Source organism: Pleurodeles waltl, chromosome 11 (genome assembly GCF_031143425.1).
Source record: "Pleurodeles waltl isolate 20211129_DDA chromosome 11, aPleWal1.hap1.20221129, whole genome shotgun sequence".
In the NCBI taxonomy this organism is placed as follows: domain Eukaryota; kingdom Metazoa; phylum Chordata; class Amphibia; order Caudata; family Salamandridae; genus Pleurodeles; species Pleurodeles waltl.
The window spans coordinates 18,814,095-18,833,486 of record NC_090450.1 but is presented as its reverse complement, the minus strand read 5'-3'; the positions used below and the strand labels follow the sequence as shown (position 1 = coordinate 18,833,486).

The 19,392-nt window shown below is 44.3% G+C and overlaps 1 protein-coding gene across 1 annotated transcript in view; it reads left to right on the top strand.

Annotated features, from left to right (window-relative positions):
- The first annotated feature begins 439 nt into the window (after positions 1-439).
- Positions 440-19,392, top strand: part of LOC138265248 (mucin-4-like) — a 38,146-nt gene continuing 19,193 nt past the window's right edge. The window contains exons 1-5 of the mRNA XM_069212839.1: positions 440-609; positions 735-808; positions 8,683-8,753; positions 11,999-12,177; positions 15,524-15,680. Of these exons, the coding sequence (XP_069068940.1) occupies positions 444-609; positions 735-808; positions 8,683-8,753; positions 11,999-12,177; positions 15,524-15,680 (647 nt within the window). The 5' untranslated portion in view covers positions 440-443. The remainder of the gene's footprint in view (positions 610-734; positions 809-8,682; positions 8,754-11,998; positions 12,178-15,523; positions 15,681-19,392) is intronic.

The following is a 19,392-nucleotide window of genomic DNA, read 5'->3' as shown; positions in this document are numbered from 1 at the left end:
ATCAAAATGATAATAAAAAGAAGGGGAAGTAGTAGACTAATAAGAGACAAAATATTATTATCAAGGTATATCCTTGAGAGTACAAGTAGATGGATTATATACCTGTATCTAAACTTGTACAAGAGTATGAATCAAATAGCAACCCCGCGTATATCCTGGAGGCATCAGGAAGACTCGCTTTACATCTGTGTCCTTCTTCACCACCAACTGAATTCAAAGGTCCTTCTTCAGGGATATATAGGATGTGCTGTAACAAGCAAAGATTTCTAAGCAAAAATTGATGCACTGGTCGACCATGTCAATTTGTTTGTTGGCCCACAATCAGGTTGATATTGAGGATACTTCAATGTTGTTTTTTGTAAGTGCAATTGTTTTTTCTTTAAACATTCTCAATTTGCAGATACGTTTTCAGTAAACCCATTCTGTATTTTATAGGAAATGGAATGTTCTGCTGCTCGTCAGAGTGTGATGCAAACCACTGCCTGAATGGAGGAACTTGTACTCTCACAGGCTCACAATGTGAGATTCAGGCCTGCGCATGTGCAGTGGGGTACGAGGGCCCAAGATGCATGGATGCAAGCTTGAGTTTTGTGCCATTCGCTATTAAAGGTAGGTTCAAGGTGGCTCAATAATACAACGCAGAGTAGTTTACTTTCTTTCTCTATCTCGTGTGTGCACATGAGAGTTGTTGTAAGCCCTATCACAAAATGTGTCCTTATTGGTTTCATTTGCAGCTCTTCCAAAAAGAACTGTCCTTCTTCGACTGGAGTCTAATTCAAATATGAATACAGAAGATACAGATATCAAGGTGTGTTACTTGAAGTTAAATCACTAATGATACTTATGAATTTGCCTGTGGTCCTCTTAGTGCCATTAGGCCAATCATTGCTTCTAAACCAGATTGAATAGTAAATACCCTTGGTTATGCAGAGCAGAGGCCAGACCACATACAATGAGCTTACCAGTTGTGCCATAAGCATAAGGCATCACCTGTGACATGATTGCAGACTGATTGTTTTCATATTCAGGGCTTCATTATGACTCCCATTTTAAGACAGATAGAAACAGTAACAGGAGTTAATGACCTGTGCTGATTATCTCTAGTGTTTCCTCTTGAGACTCCACCTTCTGAAACAGGTCGAGTCCCCTGATAAAACAAAATAGGAAATATAATGAATTCTGGGTAATCAGAACCAGAATTAGAACATGCTATCATCTGGGAGGATACCTGGAATTCATCAAGTGAGAGTGTAGCCACACCCTTATTTGAAGAGTCAGTCTCTTCAGCTTCTTGTGGAGCTCAAGAAGTGAGGAGTAAGCTCTGATGCTTAGTAGTACGCCATTTCACACTTCAAGTGTGATGTAAGAGAAAGCCCGACCTCCGGATCGGGTTCTGAACAATGTGTAGATATGGGCAAGTAAAGTCTGACTGAGCGGAGTTTTCTAGAGGTTTTGTGAAAGGAGATGCGACTGTTGAGGTAAATAGGGAAAATGTTGTGTAGTGCTTTAAAGGTATGAGTGAGGAGATTTGAAATATATGCCCTTGTGTATAGGGAGCCAGTGCTCCATGATGAGTCTGCTAGGTGGGAGTTGAGAGAAATTATGTCTGTCGAGTTATGAATTATTGTCAGTCATGTGGCAAGTTGATTGCTGATCCCGTGTAGGGGGAGTTCCCATATTTCAGCTGGTTAGTGATGAAGGCTTGTGTGAGGACTTTACGGGTACGGCTCGGGAGCCATTTGAAGACTGATTTGGGCAGTCACGTCAAGTTTGCAGTCGATGACTATCCCAAGGTTCTTGGTGTGGGTCCTGGGAGTATGTGTGGGTCTTACTTCAACCGGCTACCAAGAGGATTACAAAGGTGAGGTGTCGTTTCTGAAGATCACAACTTCATTTGGTGTTGCATTTGAGAGATGTATTCTTCATCCAGTCTGGAACTTCAGTCGTACAGTGTAGGAAAGTACCCTATTTGTGCCTTGGTTACCCCCATTTTCTGCCTGATGTCAGTGTGCTTGACTGTGTACACTTGGATCCTGCTAACCAGGACCCCAGTGATTATGCTCTCTCTCCTCTAAATGTGGTTGTTGCATACTGGTAACCCAGTATTTCACCCACAATTGGCATACTGGTGCCCCCTTATAAGACCCTAGCATATGGTACTTAGGAACCCAGGGATCTAATGTTCCAGGGGATCCCTATGGGCTGCAGCATATATTTTGCCACCAATAAGGAGCCCATGCAAAGGCTGCTGCAGGACTGCCATTGCAGCCTGCTTGAAAAGGTTCATGCACCCTTTCACTGCCATTTACACTGCATCAGGTCACTTATAAGTCAACCCTATAGCAGGCCCTCCAGCCCTGAGAGCAGGGTGAAAAGTACCTGTGTGTGAGAGCACCCCTACACTAACAGAGGTGCCCCCACAACCTCCAGGACCATTTCCCCAGACTTGTGAGTGCGGGGACGCCATTTTATGTGTGTACTGTACATAGGTCACTACCTGTGTCCAGCTACATAATGGTAACTCCGAACATAGGCATGTTTGTATCAAACATGTAGGAATCATATCCCATGCACTTTGGGGGGCTCCTTAGAGGACCTGCAGTACTGCCATTACAGCCTTCTGAGGTTTTCCAAGCACCTTTATCTGCTGCCACCTCAAAGACAGGTTTCTGCCCTCCTGTTGCTTGAAAAGCTCAAGCCCAAGAAAGAAGAACAAAGGATTTCATTTGGGAGAGGAGTGTTACACCCTTACCCTTTGGAAATAGGTGTTAGAGGCTTGGGAGGGGTAGCCTCCCCAAGCCACTGGAAATGCTTTGAAAGGCACATTTGGTGCCCTCCTTTCAGAATTCAGTCTACACCGGCTCACGGACCCCGAGTCCCTGTTCTGGCACAAAACTGGACATAGGAAATGGGAGTGACCACTCCTCTGTCCATCACTACCCCAGGGGTGGTGCTCAGAGCTCCTCCGGAGGGTCCCTGGGTTTTGCCATCTTGTATTCCAAGTTGGCAAGGAACTCTGGGAGCATCTGAGTGGCCAGTGCCAGCAGGGGATGTCAGAGCCCTCCCCTGATAGGTGCTTACCTGTGTAGCTGACCAATCCCCCTTTCAGGGCTGTTTAGGGTCTCTCCTTTGGGTGGTTCTTCTAATTTGGATTGCAAGACTCCAGCAGGAATCCTCTGCATCCTCGACTTCAACTTCTCACTGAAGAAACTGCATCTGGACCCTCCAGGAACTCTACAAACTGCAACAAAGAAGCAAGACGCCTTCTGCAACATTGTATCTTGAGCCCCTACCAGCAACTGCAACTGTTTCCCGGTCGTGCATCCTCTGAGGACAGCCCATCTTCAGCCTGCACCAGAAGAGCAAAGGAATCTCCCTTCGGGTGAAGGAGTCGCTCCCCTGCTTCAACAGCCACCTACTGCAACGACGACCGGCTGCATGGATCCCCTCTCCTGCTGAGCTGCATGGATCCTGCATCACGGGTGGTGGACTGAAGTCGTCTCAATGGTCCCAATGTCCTACTGTCCAACTTTGGTGGCGGTAAGAGCTTGCCTCCCCACACAACACAGTACCTCCGTGCACCAAGGGTTTGCAGTTGCCAAGACTTGTTGGCATCCTTCCACAAAGTTCTTTATGCGTCTTGCAGCTCCATCCCCAGGCACTCTACCCTGTGACGTACAGCTTCCTGAGTGGTTCTCCGGCGGCATGGGAGCCTTTGTTGTAGTGCTGCATGGGCCTATTTTGCTCCTTCCCTTGTCCCCTTGCTGTGGGACTTCTGTTATGCTGCCTCGTATTCTATTGGCTCTCTGATTTGCTGAGAGCCCCCTCTGCCTCCCCCTCCTGGGTAGAGTCCACCTGGTCCTTCCTAGTCTCGGGCAGCACCATTTTCCCCTAACCGAGGGCTTTGAGTGTGCCAAGCCTTGTTGGCAGTCTCCAGCGACGCAAACCAGACTGCAATCCTCCATCCTGCATGGGACATCACTTGCACCAACCAGGAACCCGACTCCATCTTCGTGGGTGCCATACTGACTGTTCTTCACCGATGGTTCTTCTTTTGCACCTTCATCTGGGTTAACAGGGGCTCCTGTTCTCCCTGGACTCTTCAGTGCTTCTTGGACTTGGTCCCCTTCTTCCACAAGTCTTCAGGTCCAGGAATCTATTGTCAGTGTCTAGCAGTTGCTTCTGGTTCTTGCATAATCTTTTTCTCATTTCTGTGTGTGTTCTGGGAAAGTTACTGTGTTTTACTCCTTCTTTCCTGGGCACTGGGGTGGGATCTAGTAGTTACCTTTGGGGTTTTCTAGTCCTCCCAGCTCCCCTCGCCACACTACACTTGCCTAGGTGGGAAACAGACATTAGCATTCCACTTTTTTAGTATATGGTATATGGTTTGTGTTCCTCCTAGGCCCATTTCTAACTATTGTGATTTTCACTAATTGCACTGTTTTCTAGCTGTTTTTACATACTAGTGTCTATAATTTGTGTATTACTTACCTCCCAAGTGAGTATAGTCTCTATGGTATTTCTGGCATTTGTGTCACCAAAATAAAGTACCTTTATTTTTGTAACACTGAGTATTTTCTTTCATGAGTGTGAGTACTGTGTGACTACCGTGGTATTGCAGGAGCTTTGCATGTCTCCTAGATAAGCCTTGGCTGCTCATGCGCAGCTACCTCTAGAGAGCATGGTTTCTAGACACTGCCTACATTTCACTAATAAGGGCTAACTGGACCTAGTATAAGGTGTACGTACCGTAGGTACCCACTACAAACCATGCCAGCCTCCTACATACAGGCAGTGAATTTGTTCCAGGTTTTCTGCATCTTATCTAAGAGAGAGAGAAGAACTTGATGGCCTATAATAAAGCAGTTCACTCTAGTCACCTCTTATAAGAACAATCTGCAATAATGTTTTTTCATTTGGGTCAGCGGGTCAATCTGACATGGATGTGTATGTTCACAGAGCTAGATGTTTGTCTGGCACTTTCCTCCCTACCTTGTCTCTCCACTTAAAGAAAGGAAGCTTTCTTCTGCCATTACTAGTGCTTAGAAAAGGAGAACGGTGGTGGGAGGAATGCTTTAATTAATCTCAGACATAGGTAATTACTCCAAGCTGTATTCCACTCCACTCTTTTCCCCCCTCATTATACCAGTACAAACCATGGCCAACTGGCATAAAAATATGTTTCTCTCCTGCTGCAATTCTAGCACTCCATCCAAAACTGGCAGATCCCTTTTTGACTCTGCGTCTGCAAAAACGATTTGCTGGTGTTCAGTCCTGGGATTAATGCAAACATTCTTCCCATCACTTTTTTGTTTGTCTTTCAATATAGCCTTGACAGGCAGCCCTGAAATAAATCTGATACTCTTTCAAAAGAAGATTTTACTTTTCCATTTGAGGCATGGTCTGGCTTAAGGAAATTGATTGGTCTACTCTTTGTATAAGATCTAGATATATAGAGGCAACATTTGATATTTGTTTCCAAGCTGGGCCCACTCACTTTTATGTTCTTAACGGGCAGTATACCACCAAACATCTGATTAAAAATTGTGCAGAATAGGTTGGTATATTTACCACACCCAGTACATACCATCAGTTCTGGGCAAGGTATTTACCTGATGTGGTAAATATCTCTATCCTGAGTTTTCAGCTTGGAAATGAAGCATAAGAAACAGAATATGCGCCTGAAACACCGAGGGGCAGATTTAAGAGTCCCTAGCGCGTCCTTGCACCAGATTAGCATTTTTTTTACGCTAATGTGGCCCAACGAGGCCAAAATCGCTGCGCCAAATTTACAAAGTGGCACAATGCATGCATTGAGCCCCTTTGTAACACTTTGTGCTACATTACGCCTGCACCAGGCATAATGCATGGAAAGCGGGTGTTCCCCCGTTAGAGGGACAGGGAAAATGCCCCAAAGATCACCGCGCCAAATTTACAAAGTCGCACGATGCATGCATTGCGCCACTTTGTAACCCTTTGCGCTACATTATGCCTGCGTCAGGCATAATGCATGCAGAGGGGGAGTTGCCCTGTTAGGGGAGCCGAAACAATGGCACAAAGAAAGCTAAGAGATTAATTTGTGTCATTTTTGTTCGCACTTTTAAAGCCTGCACAGAGCAGGCATTAAAAGGAGGCACGCCATTGGTTAGAATGGGCCTCAATCGGCTTTGTAGAATTAGCTTTAAAAGTGTTGATGCAAATCCTGAAAAGTTTGGAACTAGCGTCAACAATTTTGTCACTAGTTCCTTAACTACGGCCGTGGTGCGCCATATCTTAGATACGGTGCACACATGGTGCCATTAGAGGGGAGCTAAGGGGCACTGGCTGCAGCGCCACTTTCCCTAAAGCAGCCCCTGAATTCTGTATGTTTTCCTTTGTTCCTGGGACAGTTCCCCAATACATGTTTGACAGATGTGACCTGTCATAATAGATCAGATGAAAAGTGCTAGGGCACCATAATTATCACACAACTTGTAAGTCCGATCCATGTTTAAACTCCTGTTCCCAGAAGAATCGGAATATAGTCTAGAACTTGTAATCAAGGCATCAGTAAATATCATTACCCAAGGATGAGGTATTTACCAAGTGTGGCACAAACCTCCTGGTGTGAGTTCTCAACTTGGACATAACATGCAGGATGGGTACTTAATACACAACTTGAAGGTCCAAAACTGTGCAAACTCCTGTTTGCAAAACCCTCCTAATGGGCAGTAGTCTGGGAGGCATGACTTCTGTCTGGGGACAGTTTAGAGTAGAAAGGACCTATTAGAATTAGACACTTCTGAATTTCTTAGATGATGATATTTCCATCTCCTCACCTTGATAAACATGCATACATTACTCTTAAAGGTAACAATAACAATGTAATTATAAGTGCAGTCAGTGTTGGCTCAATGTCCGGAGTCCCACACTCAGAAAGAATGAAGGTTCACAAATGCATTTGCAGAAGGTAATGGGAGGTTCATCATATTAACTCTACTTCTAGGAAACAAAACAAATATGAGTTCCAAGCTGTTCTAAATATATAAGTATTTAAGATCAAATTGGATTAAATGATAAAGCTAATTATGAATCATCAACCATGCTTGTTTTGAATATTACATGTTGATATTGAATGGATTGATTATTCAATGGTGTTTGAGACCTGTCATTTCATCAGGAATCACTGAAGATCATTTAAAAGTTTTCTTTTGTCTTTAAAATCTATTCATGCTGAGAGCGCATGTTCTTCATATCTCAAATACTAGAATGGAAATGAGGGGAAAAGAGGCAAGAGTAATTTCTATAAACTGTTCAAATCTTCTGAATCAAAGGTTTCTTCTGATAGAGGCACAACTTTATTCACTATTTTCTTACATAACCGCTGATGTTCTAACCGCACGTCTCTCAAATGAAATGATCAATATTTCCAATATTAGCAGAGTCATTATTTGATGTGAGATCTAGTCCTTCAAAATGAAGGCAATTTCACTTCCATTTACTTGGTGGAAATGTGTTTGTTTTCAGGATGGTGCTAAACCAAATAATATTCTTTTCTAAAACAAACTGATTATATAGCAAAGTATCAAAGTCACTAATCTCGACCTATAAAATATAGTCAATATTGTGAATCCTATATCTTTGTAGCTCAGTATTACGACCACAAATTAGTGACCACCAGCCAACTGATGCTATTACGGTAAGTCACTTCTGATCCTGACCGGCCAACATAATTGTATCAAAAGTATGTAAGTTGGTCTGTATGGGCTATTTGTATAGTACAATCCTAGCCAAAAGGCACCAGAGCGCTATATTGTGCCAAAGGCAGGCATTCAGTCAATGAGTGAGAGGAGAGGTGATAGGCTATTGAAGTGTTACTACAGTTTCATGTAGTGTTCTTTAAAGAGGTGTGTCTTCAATGTTATCCTAACACGGAGCAGCATTAAGGTTGTCCTTTTGGATATGTTCCAGATCCTGAGTTCATAGATGGGAAACGCCTGCTGCCTAGAGTTTTTTCTGTTTTTTACACTTCCTAGACGCTAGTCTGATAGTGACTTGGATGCCTTTGCGAAGAGAGTCATGCGAGATGGTGAGCGTGTCCGCAAAATAAGCAAGGGTCCTGATCATGGTGACTTTGTAAGTGATGTTGGTGGCTATGCAGATAGGCCAGGCTGACAATGGGAAATAATGGAGTTCCGTCAGGATGTGTGTGATGTGATCACATTGTTCCAGGCCTGGATGAGACATTCTGCAGCAGGTCTGATGCCCGTAAGTAGTACCAGTGTAGAGTTTGGGAAATTACAGAGCATGTCAGTACCACTATCCACATTTGAGAGCATGAGGACTTGAACAACACCTCTGAAGTCACTTTCCAGAAGAAACGGTTTCACTTTTTTTACAAGAGAGTTGGTACCAGGCTACCTTTGTTTTTCTGGCAAAGAATTCCTTGAACGTGAGGTTGCTGATTTAGGATTCAGGGTTATTCCAGGAAAATGAGTATTTCTAGAGATACACATTTATGTTTCTTCCCCTAAATGCTAGACCAAATAAAGATTTTATTGAGAGAATGCTTTAAAGAAATATACTTTGCTTTAGAGTAACTCAAGTTGGGTTCTCAAAACTGTTTTTATAATTTTGTAAGGACCTCCAAAGGTCTAAAATGAGTGTATTTCACAAACTGCATATTGCCTTTCTCCTTCCCAGGTTCAGCAACTCATTGCAGATCTGCCTGTGAATAGGCTGTTTAATAGGAACAGAGACTACAGCAATGCAAGGTAAGCAGCACAGCTCTGAACATCATAGAGACACTGAGTGCAGAGTGAACTACAGACAAAAACACAACATCCAGGCATCGAGGCATCTGAGTCTGCAGCATTAGCTCATATCTGTTGGGACCTAAAGCCTTGAACATTATCATAGAAATTGTTTTGTGTAAGCTGGAATTGAATATACCAGCAGTAAATTGGGTGTGCTGGTTTTGTTTTGATTAAAATGTTATTTAATGACAAACCATTGACAATAATGATAGAATATGTACCACTGAAAAGTTTAAACAAGCAATGGTAAAAGAAATAGTTATGGCCTTGGCCAGCTGGTATGTTGTTATTTTTCATGGTATCATTCCAATCAAATGCCATAAAATAAGGAAATATGTCACAGAAATGTGACTGCCTTAAGCTTACAATAAAAATGTTACATTTTAAAACATTAATTGCAGCTTTTTTACTAGTTAATTTTTTTAAACAACACACCTTTCAGTCATTCCATGTATTTTATTATTATTTATGAAGGAGAGAAGATTAAATTACTCCTAACCAAGCAGTCAAACCACAGGTAACTACAATGTTACAATTTCACCTTAATACTTTGTTACACGGTAGAAACCAGGCACTTATAAGAGTGATATAATAGGGCAGGGAGTGCCTCCAGTGAACTGAAGAGGACTGAAGTGGATTCAGGACTGCACAACCTTGCTATTTGCACTCTGACATTTTATAGCGCCTGGTGTGTGTGTCCGAGCAGTGATTTCAGCACCAGTACTTATAATTTCACAAACAAAGCACTGGACTGGCGGTAGCAGATTGTGCGAGACAACCTAACAGCCCAATGAATGAAGCTTGCTGACCAAAATCTGTCTATATTTGTATATTAAGTAGGATTTATTTTGGCAAAAATACCAGTCTAAAAAGTCTCTGGGTTGAAACAATGCACAATATATAAATCACAAAATTCAGACGGAACCTTAGTTTTGTTTTAAATGCTAATAATTATTTATTGCTAAAACGCTTAAGAGTTTACACGATAGGCTCCTTGCACAGGACATCCAGAAACGTTAACTGCACCAGTTGGAGATAGCTGCACGTAAATAGTCTAGTGCATCAACAGGGACCTACAAAACAGAAAAAAAACAGTAATGACACCTGGTCTGGTCTGTAATGCACATTCAATATGAGGACTTCAGTCTTTACACTATGGACTTAAGGGACAAAGAATATTTAAAGATGTACACCTGTACTCTTGTACTTGGGTGTGAATGTAAGAGTTTAAGTAATTTGCATACATCCCCACTAGACACAGATTCACAACAGTACGGCTGGGAATGTCAAATGGCATCTTCCCAAGTTGCTATTTGCCTAATGTGGAGTTGTGTGCACTGTACAACTCTGCTCTGGGAAAGGAAATGGTGCCCGTTGTGCAGATGCGCTCTCTTGCAGAAATCCTTCCCCTATACTAACAAGATGTTTGGGGGTATTCTGTTCTCTTCTCACCCTAGCCTACTCATCGATCTCACACACACGTCAGTGGCTCCACATAGAATGTGTTCTCTCCTTTTGAGACATTGACTAATCCAATTCCACCCATGAAGTCTAACTAGAACATTTCACCTAAATACTCACATTTCTGCTACTCACAACTACCTTGAAAATCTGGACAGCTGAGTTTACTAGAATTGGTTCTCCCAGAATTACTAAGGTGAGGTGGCTTTTGAAGCCTAGTTCAATCCTACCAGGTTATAGTTCAGATTGATGCATCATCGCTCTAATTGCACCCTTCAACACTGTCTTTTGGGCCAAGTGTGTCCATTGTAAGTGCAGATGTGAATAATCTGTACCCAATTTTCAGAAAATGCGCACTGTAATAAATGTACTTGAAATGTACAAGATAAAATATGTCATACACATTGTTAGAGGAAATCTGGCATGACTCCAGCACACAAGGTCCTACGGTGGACACCCATCCCAAAAGCCTTTGTCGTCAGAATGAATACATACACCTGTGTGTTTTTTTAAGCAATGCACACTATGGCTCAGATTTACTAAAAAAAATTGTTGTGGTTGCTCCACTTTTATGGTGCAGCCACGTCACAAAATGCTACCTTAGATTTACTAAACAATTAAAAGGCCAATATACATCACCTTGTGTGGCTTTCTAAAAAAAAAAAGTAATGCAATGTATTGCCTTGTGGTGCTCTGTGTCACACTGTGTGGTGAAGGTGCAGCTAACCAGTAGAGGGTATAAAGAGGAGAAATACCATTATCTCTCTGTGTTACTTCCTCTTTCTAAGTGTGCTGCATAAATTGAAAGAGGATTATGCATATAAGGATTGTTTTTGTGTAGGAGGGTATCCCTCCCTGCAGGCACCCTTGCACCATGGCACAATCAGGTCTGTGTTGCGCTAGGCAGCTAGACTGCCTGAAGTGCTCCAGCGCAATGAAAGAGCATCAGTGCATCGTATCTTGGTAGATATAGCACATGTTTGCTCTATCCCTTTCACACAAAGCAAACGGATGATTGCCTTGCTGCATTGAGTTGCATGAGGGATTAGTAAATGAATCTCTATTTTTAGGATCAAAGGCTGTATATTCATTTCTAGTGCAATGCCGATTAGGAGCAAAGTGCTAATTGAACTTATCTGATGTTGAAACTTAGTAACATGAAATGTATTACCTATGATTTGTACAGATGTCTAATTCACAGATGTAAAATATTGAGTAAAATATGTTGGAAAGTGCAGATCTGGTAACAGTGTCAACAGTAGCTGCGTTCCAACATATTTTACACTTGGTAAGGATTTTTGGAAATAAGCATGGAGAACATAGGGCCATATTTGCGGTTTGGTGGATAAGATATCACATCACAAACATGGCGGGTACCCTTTCGCTGTTTTACATTATAGCCTGTTGCACTAGTAATAGAGAGGACAGGATATCCACCACATTTTGAAAAAGTATCCCATCCGCCAAGCTATAAATAAAGCCACTTGTTTCAACCAATTATACACGAAAAAGATGCATCAGCTGTCAGACACACCTGAACAATTTCCAGAAATTAATGGGGGAGTGAGGTAATACCATGTGACCAGAACTCATTTAGTAGGCTCCAGAAATGTTTATACTGGACCTTATTTGGGGATCAAACACCCATGGACCATGGAGATTTTTTGTTCTCCTTTTTACCACAGTTTTCTATGTGCTTTGTCCAGTGACATACATTTTTAAAGATATGTTTTATTTTGCAGTCAAAATACCATATACTTCATGGATCTGACATCTGAGTTTAACTACACCGGAATACGAGATGACATCAAGTACCTGAACGAGAAGTTAGTTGATGCCTTGCGTAATAAGACGCGCACCACCAGAGCTGCAAGGGCCACCTCAGACATTGCCTTGGTTCAAGTCATGAATGGCAATCTCAGTAAGTTGTCCTAAAATAGTTATATATTCTGGGCTGTCCAGAGTGTGACAGAACTATAAGGAAGACTTGGGAATCCTCATTGCTGACAGATGAAGTTTAAAGTACAGTTCGCATTCCACACATTTAAGAAGCAACGCAGCATTAGATCACTGACAGAATACTGGAAACAGAAATATTGGGTAGACATATTGGCCCTCATTACAACTTTGACGGGCGGCGGAGGCCGCCCGCCAAAGTTGCGCCGCAGGAATACCGCACCGCGGTCTGAAGACCGCGGCCGGCATTCTGAGTTTCCCGCTGGGCGGGCGGGCGGCCGCCTTAAGGCCGCCCGCCAGCCCAGCGGGAAACAACCTTCCCACGAGGACGCCGGCTCGGAATCGAGCCGGCGGAGTGGGAAGGTGCGACGGGTGCAGTGGCACCCGTCGCGTATTTCACTGTCTGCAATGCAGACAGTGAAATACAAAGTGGGGCCCTCTTACGGGGGCCCCTGCAGTGCCCATGCCATTGGCATGGGCACTGCAGGGGCCCCCAGGGGCCCCACGACAAGCCATACCGCCATCCTGTTCCTGGCGGCCGAACCGCCAGGAACAGGATGGCGGTATGGCTTGTCAGAATCCCCTCGGCGGCGCAGCAAGCTGCGCCGCCTTGGAGGATTCAAACGGGCCACGGGAAACTGGCGGGAGACCGCCAGTTTTCCTCTTCTGACCGCGGCGTTACCGCCGCGGTCAGAATGCCCTGCGGGGCACCGCCAGCCTGTCGGCGGTGCTCCCGCGTGCCGCGCCCTGGCGGTTCTATACCGCCAGGGTCGTAATGAGGGCCATTGTGTCTAAAATATCGAGGGCCAAACTATCGATAAGGTAAGTGCAAGTAGGTAAGTATAGATTCACTATTCCTAACTCCACCTCTATTTACCTTGAAAATATATATATCGTCATGTGCATAAACTTGGAGTTATAGTAAAATTTTGGTTACCGATAAAAACTTACCTTCACAATATTTTTGTCCTTGATATTCTTGACACAATATTTTCGCACACAATATTTATGTTTCCTATAATCTGTCTAAAAACCGCAGCATTGAGGTGCAGGAGCCCTGGGGTTTTCTTAGGATCCTCGGGTGCTTTGGAATTCAGTAATATCAATGATTCCATATTCCACCTCATGCCTTTTTTTTCCCACCACTCCAAACTTCCTGACTCTTTATCTCATAGTGAGGCTGCCTGGTCTTGATTCCATCTCGTGACTTTATCTTCCATCACTCCACAATTTCAGATTCTTTTTCTCACTCTTGCACAGGGATGGACTGGGAACCAAAAGCAGCCTTGGCAAATTTTTGTCAGACCAGCATTGATAATGCACATTGGGAGTGGGCAGAGTGAGCTAGTCTGACCAACGCAAGGAGGATTTAGGAGGGTTCTCCCTGCAAACAATTTCTGAAAAAAAATTGCAAATATATTGTCTTTTACCACACATTTGTTTATTATTGAACCTTGTTTAATCATTGAGTGCACGGATGGATGGAGATGAGAGACAATGGGGACATGGTTGCGTGCCTGAAATAATGAATGCATGAATTAATGCATTGGGTGGATGGGGAATGAAACAGTCTCAATGCACTCTAAATAAGGCTGGGGGCTCTATTGTACATTTTAACGTTTGCATTAAAACATCACCCTACCCAAAAACTACCACTACCAATCCTTGTGAAGACTGCATAGCCTGGATGTATTTAACACAATGTGCTGATTACGAATTGAAAATAATTAAATACAAAACATTAATCTTTGGTCTGAAACAGAAGACAGAAAGACATAACCATGTAATGACCCAATGCCACAATGTGGAACAAGGAAATCAACATGCACCAATCCTGGCTTCCACTTGACCACATGGTGTGACAGTAGACATTTAACACAGTGCCTCCTCTTGCATCATCATTAAATGAGAGCACCTAGAACTACATCAATACAGGGTGTGACCTGCCCAACAATAAAACACTATAATTGTACTCAATCCATAGTGACACCACAAGCCACGAGTGGCAAAAGACCTCTTACTTCAAAACAGTGGCAAAGGGACATGAATGTTTCCAAATTCATGATTAGAGTCACTTCACACAATGGTCACTCAACACAATGATACACTTTCAACATAATAAATAAAAATATACCTCTTCGGTCACAGCTGCAGTACATAAATGCTCAAATACCTACATAAAACTGCAGCTGTGACCAAGCAGTAAAACCAATGAAATTAGGCATCAGGGCATAGATGGCATTTAGAACTTGGTGGGCCGGCCACCTAAAAGCGAAAATGATGGGACATAAACACCTTAAATAAAACCACTGGGTTTACATCAAGCTGTTGCCTCAACTTGAAAACACAGTTCTAGGAATACAAAGCAACTCCAAAGGGAGGCCACCATTTTTATTTGTTTTCCAAAAACAAAAACTGTGGAATTTTGTCTCTGCTACTTTGACAGTTTTCCTATGTTGAGTAGGGCATTGATTGTTACAACTGGAAGTCACGGACAAGATAACCAGGGCAGACTTGCCATCTGAAGGTCCGCCCTAAGTAGGAGGGCCTACAAAACCACCTGCGCTATGGCTCATCCATCTGAAATGGATCACTTTGCCTCCCTCCAAATAGGATCGAAGAACCAAACTTCTGGGGCCCTATTATAGATAGGGCACACTTTTCCTCTTTGCACCACAGTGTACATTTAAGCAGGTGCACCAGGTGCAAACAGAAAAAGTGTGTCCTGTCATGTAGAATGCGCTGCCCAGGGCAGCTCAGTCAAGAGGAATATGGAGCAGCTGAAATTTAACAAGGGGTTTGAGATGCCCTTGCAGGCAGGTGCAGTGAAAATAAGACCCCCTCCCCCCCCAAAGGGCTTCCATCAGGGAGCACACTGTCACTGTGCCTCCTGAAAGATTCCTTGCCTTTGCTCCCATGTCTATAATATGCTGTGGGAGCAGAAGCGGTCGGACAAGCATGTGTGGCCCCTTCTCTAACACCAAAGTGTCCAGAGGCACGCAAATCAGGTGAAAACAACTGTTGCACCCCTGAGGCACTTTGTATAATACAGCGCCTGTTGGAAAATGCTCCTTTATTTCCAAACTTTAAGTAACACCATCTGTGTATTCTTACTGTTTCATTTCTAAAGGTTTCCAAACAATTTCCCCAAGAAAAATATTACTCTGTGGTGATTGTTTGGTTCAAAAGAGTAAAGAATAGGAAAAGCAATGCAAATATATTCTATTACTTGTGAAAGACTTGTAAAATAATTATGCAATCTATACCACATTAATATAATACCCACTCCATCCCAATCCCTATTTCCGCAGCAAGTCAAGCTGATCTGGCGCAATACTTTGGCTGTGGTGCCTTTCGAAAGACTGCATATGAACTGAACCCCACCACATTTATGTGTGAGTCTAAGTGCATAGATTATTGCAAGAATAATGCCACCTGCAACCTGACCCAGGAGGGCCCACTCTGCACGTAAGTATATGCACCTTTGAAGGGCTATGTCTGAGAACTGATGTAAAAAAACTCTAATATTCAGCATCTAAAGAAACTATGACTTGTGCCCCCTCTTGCACAGCTTTTTTCATCAACTATGTCATTTCAGATGTCATCAGTGATGTTGTCAGTGATGTCATAGAACATGTCATGATTGATGTAAAATGTGAGGTTGTAAGCTACCTCTGGTGTAAGGGTGAGCTGGATTACTTCATTTAATAGTAGCTGGTGAATGTTTTGTTTTAGTTAATTTCCAAGCTTTATTTAATGTTAAGTAAAATAATTTACCTAACATCAGTTTAACGTTTGGATTTTTCAGTGAATTTCTAGGTTTTTTAACATATAGTAGTATTTTGTTGCCGTACATAATGATGACCCCCCACGATCAATCAATCAGTCAATCAATCAGGGATTTCTAAAGTTCACTACTCACCCGTGAGGGTCTCAAGGCGCTGAGGAGGGGAGGGGGGAAGAAGGTGAGGGGGGTGCTGCTACTGCCCAAACAGCCAGGTCTTGAGAAGTTTCCTGAAGGTAACGAGGTCTTTGGTCTGGTGCAGGTGGGTGGGAAGAGTGTTCCACCTTTTAGTGGTGAGGTGCGAGAAAGATCTACCTCCGGTTGTAGTTCTGCAGACGCAGGGGACGATTGCAAGGGCGAGGTCGGCGGAGTGGAGATGCCGGGTCGGGGTTTAGAAGGAGAGTCGTCTGTTGAGGTATTCTGGTCCGGTGTTGTGCAGTGCGTTGTGAGCGTGGGTGAGGAGTTTGAAGGTGATTCTCTTGTTGACTGGGAGCAAGTGCAGGTTTTTCAGGTGGTCTGTGATGTTGCAGTGGCGGGAGATGTCCAGGATGAGGCTTGCGGAGGCGTTCTGGATGTGTTGCAGCCTCTTCTGGAGTTTAGCCGTGGTTCCTGCATAGAGGGCATTGCTGTAGTCCAGTTTGCTGCTTACGTGGGCTTGGGTGACTGTTCTTCTGGTTTCGGTGGGTATCCATTTGTAGATCTTTCAAAGCATGGGGAGGGTGTTGAAGCAGGAGGAGGAGATGGCATTGACTTGCTGGGTCATGGATAGTGTGCGGTCCAAGGTGAATCTTAGGTTGCGTGCGTGATCGGTGCGAGTCGGAGAGTGGCAGTGCACCAGGAGTCATCCCATGCAGAGGGGTTGGAGCCGAAGATGAGGACTTCCGTCTTGTCGGAATTGAGTTTGAGGCAGCTGCTCTTCATCCATTCAGCGATGGCCTTCATTCCTTTGTGGAGGTAGGTCTTGGCGGAGGAGTCCTTGGTGAGGGAGAGGATCAGCTGGGTGTCGTCAGCATATGAGATGATGTTGAGGTTGTGGGATCGGGCGATGTTAGGGAGCTGGACCATGTAGACGTTGAAGAGGGTCGGGCTGAGGGACGAACCCTGGGGTGCGCTGCAGATGATTTCGGTGGCCTCCGAGCGGAATGGGAGGAGGCGGACTCTCTGGGTTCTGCCAGTGCGAAATGAGGTGACCCAGTCCAGGACTCTGTTGCAGATTCCAGCACTGCTGAGGCATGAGCGTAGGGTGTGGTGGCAGACGGTGTCTAACGTGGCCGAGAGGTCCAGGAGGATGAGGGCTGCGGTTTTGCTGATGTCCAGTATGGTTCTGATGTCGTCGGTGGCGGTTTCAGTGCTGTGGTTGCTGCGGAATCCAGACTGGGGAGGGTCAAGGGAGCGGTTCTCCTCTAGGAAGTGGGTTAGTTGTCAGTTCACAGCCTTCTGGATGACTTTTGCCGGGAAGGGGAGCAGGGAGATAGGCCGGAAGTTCTTGAGGTCCTTTGGGTCCGCCTTGGGTTTTTTGAGGAGGGCGTTGATGTTGGCGTGATTTTAGCTCTCCAGGAAGGTGGCTGACTCGAAGGAACTGTTGATGATCTTCCATGTTGGGGTGCGATGATGGAGCTTGCTTTGTTAAGAATGTGGTGAGGGCAGGGGTCAGACGGAGAGCCGGAGTGGATGGTGTTCATGATTTTGATGGTGTTGTTGTCGTTGACGGGGGTCCAGGAGAGCAGGAGGTTGGTCGGAGGTGAATCTGTGGTGTTGGTGGTTGCCGGGGGGGTCTGGGTGCTGAAGCTGTTGTGGATGTCTGCAATCTTGCGGTGGTAGTAGGAGGCTAGTGAGTCGCAGAGGTCTTGGGATGGCGGGATGTCAGTGGCATTGGAGCTGGGTTGGAGAGTTCCTTCACGACGTTGAAGAGCTCCTTGTGGCTATGGCTGTGTGCAGCATGGGTTGGCTGCAGGTGCCTCCCCCCCCCCCGCCACGCACAGTTTTCGGCAGGGTGTAATGTGGCACTGGCTGCAGGGCCAGGCATTGTGCCCATCCCTCTGGATGTATTATTTCTTTTGGCAAGTATTGGGATGAAGAAGTGGCAGATGTTCTGACCTAGGATTGGAGTAGGAGGCATTTGTAAATTTCCAGTGTCCTGGTCTGATTGATGAATATGTATCCCTCATTCATATGAACATTATGAGCCCTCAAGGCCCACTGGGGCAGTTTTCTGTGATGGATAGCTAGGTCCCAAGTCACACCAAGATTGAATGTGATATTGGATAGCGTGCAATGGCACATGTAAATGTTACACATATTTTCCATGTTTCTGGTATCTATCAACAATTATAATTTACAAGCACTTCTGTCAATGATGGTAATTTACAAGCACTAGTCAACATGATTTTACCATGTAAATATGGCACCCCAGAGACCTTTAATTGTCCTTTTTTATTTTTTCCGCTATAGGATGCGGGCAGGGGAATTACTTGTCATTTTATTGAGGCTGTCATGGTGACACATGCCATCAGGTCTGTGCACGAAAATGAGTACATCAGGCACACCACTTTGACCCAAGTGAGCTCCTCTACTTATAGGCATTTGTGTGCTGTGATTGCTTGGCTGGTACACACTCCCAATCAAGTTTTAATAACGCTGCAGGGCCACGATTGCAACAGGTGTCAGGGTAGGAATACATATATGCAGTCCTACCTTTTTGTGTGCAGATACTCTGCACTCGTAAAGATACTACTGGCAAACTATATTTGTGAATAGCAAACAATTGTGAACTTACACACAAGTGTAAGTTTACCTTTGTGAATCAGCCCCTCAGTTTTAATCTGTGCTTTTTCAGTGAATTACATTGTTTTTCCTGATATATTTAATTTTCAACCACCACTGTGCACATCCTTTGCCCGTGAGCAGTGGAGCCTGTGGCGAGGCCCTGTTTCCAATCCACTCTGGCACCCAAACCATGGTGCCTATGCCTTTTGGTTGTGTGCTGCTGGGATGGGCTGTAATGCCAGGCCTTGTGCCCAACACACAGTGGCTGCCCTACCCCGACTGTGTGTAGCTTGAAATTTACTCTTTCTGAGCTGTGTACAGCTTTTGGTCAGGCCCTGTACCCAACCGCCTTTGACTGGGTGTAGCATGGCAGGTTTTAAGGCTTGCCTGGCCTTGCACCAGGCTTAATTTGCTAGCTGCCAAATTTCATGCAGATTTATTGAATAGCACGGACATTATTACTGAATGAAACTCTTGTTGCCCTTCCATTTATCTTTGCCCCCAACCAACAGATCTTGACATACCCAACAGTAAGCTAAACCTGCTACATGTTTGCAGAATTCTGTGGCGAGTCATCAAACAGTTCCCCGTTTATTAACAAATGAACAAATCTTTCACCCACCTTTGCCC